General features: G+C 47.3%; 1 protein-coding gene across 1 annotated transcript in view; it reads right to left on the bottom strand.

Moving 5' to 3' along the window:
* The window catches only part of ADAM19 (ADAM metallopeptidase domain 19), a 78648-nt gene that overhangs the window by 67583 nt on the left and 5096 nt on the right, over window positions 1-5969 (bottom strand). The window contains exon 2 of the mRNA XM_015565645.1: window positions 5368-5438. Within this exon, the coding sequence (XP_015421131.1) occupies window positions 5368-5438 (71 nt within the window). The remainder of the gene's footprint in view (window positions 1-5367; window positions 5439-5969) is intronic.

A 5969-nucleotide genomic window follows, 5' to 3' on the forward strand; every position in this document is an offset into this window, starting at 1 on the left:
GATATGCCCTGACCGGTTTGGCTCAGTGGATAGAGCTTTGGCCTGCCGACTCAAGGGTCCCGGGTTCGATTCTGGTCAGGGGCATGTACCTTGGTTGCGGGCACATACCCAGTGGGGAGTGTGCAGGAGGCAGCTGATGGATGTTTCTCTCTCATCGATGTTTCTAACTCTCTATCCCTCTCCCTTCCTCTCTGTAAAAAATCAATAAAATATATTTTAAAAAAAAGTCAGAACTATGAAGAGAGATTCAAGTCAGAAGTAATGGTGAGTACTAGGACCAGCAAACCTCTAAATGCCCCCATTCTGCTTTGACAATTACTGCTCCTCAGAAGGTCTGGGGTAGATATACACACACAGGAGAAAATAAATACCCATTCTTACTAGCGAGACTGATGCAAACAGGATCTGTCTTTAGCCAGGCCTGAAGCACCATGAATGGGGTGAGACCAAAGGATAGCTGTCCCTTTTCCAAGCCAAAACCCAAATCTTATCATCATTTGGACTCTAAGGGAGGGCAGTAGAGCGAAGAGATGAGAGCTCCAGAATGTGTGTAAGAGACAAGCAGAGAGAAGCATATGGAGAGAGGTCCTCTGGGCTCAGTGCCCACTAGTTGAGCTGTTCATTTGCCTTTGAAGGTGACCTTCCAATGTAGTTAATGTAGTGACCCTGGCCTCTAGTAATGCAGCCCAATGAGCATCCTGCAAGCTGGTTCAAGAGTTCATTGTGCCCTCCTCTTGGGAAAAAGTGAAGAAAGGAGAAGGGAAGAAAGACAAGGCCTATACTCCCTGAGGTGTGCCTCTCCCCAGATGCCGACAGCTCAGCAAGGTTCCATTTCATGTCAACAAACAAGTTTTTGTTGTTGTTGTTTTATGTGCATTCTGGTCTCTGGGCTGATGAGCCAGTCCTCAGAGCATAGGGAAAATTACATGGAGAAAAAACATTATGGATGCATGCCTCCCAACTGTGGCCTGTGGAAACAGCACCATAATTTCTTCTCTGTAATTTCCCTTCTCGTGTTTATGTTGCCTAAACTAGTAGTTCATCCTCAACTTCAAGGCCCATGGTTTGGAGGCGATGTTCCTTTATCCCCCTGTCCCCCCTTTCCAGGGATGTCTCCATGAACGGAGAGCAAACTCTATGCTTCTTGTCCATTTTTCCACTTGCATGGTATCCTTTAAATAGGTGGAACAGTAGTAACTCTTAAAACCCAACTGGGACAAAACCCCCATTTGAAAGACGAGAAATTTGAGGCTCAGGAGGGCCAGATGGCTTCTTGACCAATTCCACGTGTCTGCCTCAGAGCTCAGTACTGTATCACACTGCCCTAACCACAAGTAAGGGTCTCATAACAACAGCTATGCACCAATATTTGCAAATTACATGTATATGTGTGAATAAATATAAAACAATGTAATATATACTCCATTAGAGCAGTGTACTACCTTCATGACATATGGTTGAGTCTAAAAAAAAAACAGGCGTGGACCAATATGTATAGTATCATCTCATTTCTGCTCCTCCCTTCCCAACAAAAACAACAGCCTGTGTGAGTGTGCTTCTGTGCGACTGTGTCTATGTGCAGATTCCCACACGCATAGAAAAGGTCCAAGGTATGCTCACCAAAATTGTTAACAGTGGATTCTTCTTGTGGATAGGAGACTTTCATTCTTTTACTTATTATACTTGGGTATTGCTAAATGTTTTACAATGAGCATGTTGCAATGAAAAAAGACACGAGTGAGAAAAAAAATAAGACACTCGTGAGAAATCACAGTAGCTGCCATTTACTGCGTATATAATATGAGCAAGGCACTACGCTCGGCCCTTCACATGAACCATCTCATTTCATCTTCATGGCTCTAGAGCGTATGACTTTCATAATACTCCAGATAGGGAAACTGAGGTTTAGAGAGGACATCCAGCCAGGAGGTGGGAGAGCTGGGACCTGAACCCAGGACTATCTGACAGGAAAGCCAAATGCAGATTATCTCTGCGATGCTTGTGCACTGAGTAGATAAACATCATTGTTTATTCTGAGTTGCTTCACAGCAGAAAATCACTGCCAGCTGCCATGCTATTGAACTATAGCACCTTGGGTATCTGCTGCCTGAGCTAAAGGCCCCTCCCTCTCTCCTGGCCCATCCCCCATGCTCCTCCATCCTCACCATTCTTGGCAATCTCTCCATGTGCGAATTCCATTAAAGGCCTGCTCATTGCTATTTTGGGCCATGCATTAGCACGTGGGCTTTGATTTGATGGGAGAAGTCCAGACACCTCAGGATGATGAAAAAGACATTAGAAATGTCTCCTCTCCCCTCAGAGTGCCAGAAGCTCTTGCCCACAGCTCCCCGGGGCGCCCAAGAATCCAATGTAGGGGGAAATGTATAGCGGTTGGGAAGGGAGAGAAGAAACCTTCATAATCTATTAGGGCCTTTGAACTTGGCTGTCCCTTCTCCTTAGTATAGCCATCCAGGGGTCCTCAAACTTTTTATACAGGGGGCCAGTTCACTGTCCCTCAGATCGTTGGAGGGCCAGACTATAGTTTAAAAAAAAACTATGAACAAATTCCTATGCACACTGCACATATCTTATTTTGAAGTAAAAAAACAAAATGGGAACAAATACAATATCTGTATTTGCATGTGGCCCATGGGCCGTAGTTTGAGGACCCCTGAGCCACCCCTAGCCATCCACATGGCTCATTTTCTCATCTCCTTCAGGTCTTGACTTAAATACCAATTCACCACCAAGCCCTTCTCCCTCCCCATCCCTGCTCTCTGAGCCCGTATGTTCCTTTGTTTCCATAGCACTTGTCACCAGACATACTACACATTCACTTGTTTATCTGCTTACTGTTCTCACCAGCAGACTACAAGCCCCATAAGGGCCAAACTGTTTTATTCACAGCTATATCCCCAGTACTGACACTGGTGCCTGCACTGCTATGGATGCATAGGAGATGAAAAAAAAAAAAAAAGAAGAATGAATCAATTGAGGAACTTAAAAAACAGACTAAGAAGTCGCTTAGCACAGGGTCCAGTTTCCCCTCAAATATCATAGGATTATAAAAACTTTAACAGAGAGATTTGAAAAATCAGAAAAGCATCATCCCCACCCCCAAGCTGTTTTGCATCTGGCCTCGCACGCACCATGAATGAGGCGGCTTTGGGAAATAAACACAATAGGAAGTCGTGTGCAGTTGGAGTTCCGCTTACTAACACATGTTCAAAAACAAAAAGCCCAGTTTAGATGAAAATAGCAGGAAGCTGTCCCCCAGGGATACCTGATGAGGTCATAGTGCTTGACGCTGCCATTTCCATTTTTGTCAAGTCTCCTGCCTCCTGCCAACTCAAGGAGCCCAGGAACCACATCCAGGCCCCTGCCGCTCACTGGGAAGCCAGAGAGCTGCTCAGAGCAATACACAATAGAACCACATCCACGCACTCTCCTTAATTTCAGATCCTAGCCAAGAACACAAAGGATCCTACTCTCACCTCTCTCGCTTACCTGCTGTGTGGCCTTAGATAAGTGTCTACCCCTCTCTGAGTTGAAGTTTCTACATCCACACATAAGACTGTTGCACTCAGTATTTTTTAAAGTGTCTTCCCACTACAACTTCCTATGACCTCTTACAAAGGCTCCAAAACAGGAGGGAAGGACGAGTGCTGGGATCCCTGCTTGGCAAGTCCAACTCCTAAGGATTTGCCCATGACAGCAACCCCACCACTCGGACTGCCCAGAGGAAGCTGGAGGGTCAAATACTCCAGTTGGGGGCAGAATGGAGTAGATTAGACTGAGTGGCAACAGGGAGCATTTAGCCCAGAGCTAGAGGGCTGGGACCATGAGAAAGTGAAGCAGAGCCCTGAGACTGTCAAGAACAGACCCTCTAATGGCCTTTTCCTGCAGGACAAAGGGAAGACTATGCAAGGAGAAATCCCAGGCATGCAGAGCTGGCACCCTCGGGGACAGAGGCAGCCAGGTCTGTTCCAGGGAAATGGGACAAAAAGAACACATTCTAGTTCATAGCCTAGAACAGTGGTCGGCAAACTGCAGCTCTTTGGCCCCTTGAGTGTGGCTCTTCCACAAAATACCAACTTCTGCGCATGGGCCACGAAGCTTCAATCGCACTCTACGTGCACGCCCGCACGTGGTATTTTGTGGAAGAGCCACACTCAAGGGGCCAAAGAGCCCCATGTGGCTTGCGAGCCGCAGTTTGCCGTCCACAGGTCTAGAACATATTCTCAGTCAAGCAAAAATGACTGAGATGTCTAACGTTCTGTAGGCAGAGGAAAGGCGTGGACGAAGCGCATTACTGCGCGTGCTCGAGTCTCACTTCTGCCATACTTATAACTCCACCCACCCTCCTTTTGCAAGGGACCAAAAGCCCAAATTTGGAATAACTTATGTTTTCGCTTTCCACCCAAGCTCAGCAGCCTTCCCATCCTTCTGGTTATGGGAAGGCCCCATCCATCCCTTTCTTGGCAGTAACGCGTTTGATTACTCATCTGCTTCCGGGGTGGCTGCCAAGAGGAGATGGGCAGTTGTCCGAGCCCGGCGGCCTTATCTGCAAGGTCTGTGTGGCAGCATCCAAGGGGGACCGTTGGCGGGGAAAGACCAAAGGCCTCCGTGGTCTCCGGGCCAATGAAGGAGAGCTCTCCAGCGGCCAAGCAGATTGGGAATGGCCCAAGAACAGGCAACAGGCAGGGCTATGCATGATCTATTCACCTGCTCCATAACATGAATCAAGATGTAACTGTGCTTGATGGCAAATCAATGTGGAAATATTTCTGACTCAGGCCACCACCCAAGATGAATGCGGTTAGAAAGATGGAAGAAGCAGCCCAAAGAAGCCAGGAGACTGCTGACCATGCCCCTACTGGCAGAATCTCGGATTTAGCCGACCCCGAACAGCCAGATAGAGCAGCCAGGGTTGAAGGTGCAAATCCCAGAGCACTCTGCTTTGCCTCTCTCCTCTCTGTTCTCCTCTAATCTCCTTCACTTCCTGCCATGCCCTGTGCTGCAGCTAGTGAGACAGCTGCTGGAGTCCTCCAGACCATCCCTCCCTCATCACACACACACACACACACACACACACACACACAGTGAACTCTAAGAAGCAACACAGTGAACTCTAAGAAGCAACCCGGGAAATACAGCCCATTAAACAGTCTAGCAATTTCACAGCAAGTCAAGAGATTGTGGAAATACTGTCTTTGCGAGAGGATCTGCACAAAGAAACCACAGATTGAGAGCCTGGGTCACTTCGCTAACCGCTTCCTTCCAATCCTTCCAAAACAGCAGCACCTGTGTCCGGCATTGACATGGAAGTGAATTGTTTCATTTTAGACAAAGGAGGACTCCACTTACTCATTCTTCTCCAGGTCCAGGATCAGCTCTCGCCCCTCGGCCATTACCCTGAGCTCAGCTTTGAGTGGATGCTAAAAGCAACAACAAAAGAATGTCAGTTCCTAAAAGCAGTGTGGAGGCTCCCAGGCACACACACAGGATCTAGCTCAGCCTTCTGACATTGATCCACAGGAAGTGAATGGGAAAGGGTCAATTGCATTCCCAGCCCAAACATAAAATAGCTGCAATCCCAGAAGGACCAATTCCCCTCCCCCATCGGCCTGTGCCTGAAAGACAAAGGAAAGAAACCCCGAGCTGAAATGTGCTCTAAGTGCTTGCATGCAGATCTGATAAAGGCAAATGTTGGAAAACGTGATCTTCAGCAGCAAATTCTGTATGGAGTCAGATCTGGATTCAAGTGCTGACTCTGGCACTGCTGTGATGTGAACTTGGGCATGTTCCTAAACCTGCCTACAACTCAGTTTCCTTACTTATAAAAAAGATAATAATAGCCAAACGTACGGGGCTCTCAGAAGGATTAAGTGGCAGAGTGAATGCAAAGAATTTATCTGCATATAGGAAGCCCCCAGTACATGGTGGCTATTATCTAAAATACCAGAGAA

The sequence above is a fragment of the Myotis davidii genome, unplaced genomic scaffold, assembly GCF_000327345.1.
Source record: "Myotis davidii unplaced genomic scaffold, ASM32734v1 scaffold18, whole genome shotgun sequence".
NCBI classification, from domain to species: Eukaryota; Metazoa; Chordata; class Mammalia; order Chiroptera; family Vespertilionidae; genus Myotis; species Myotis davidii.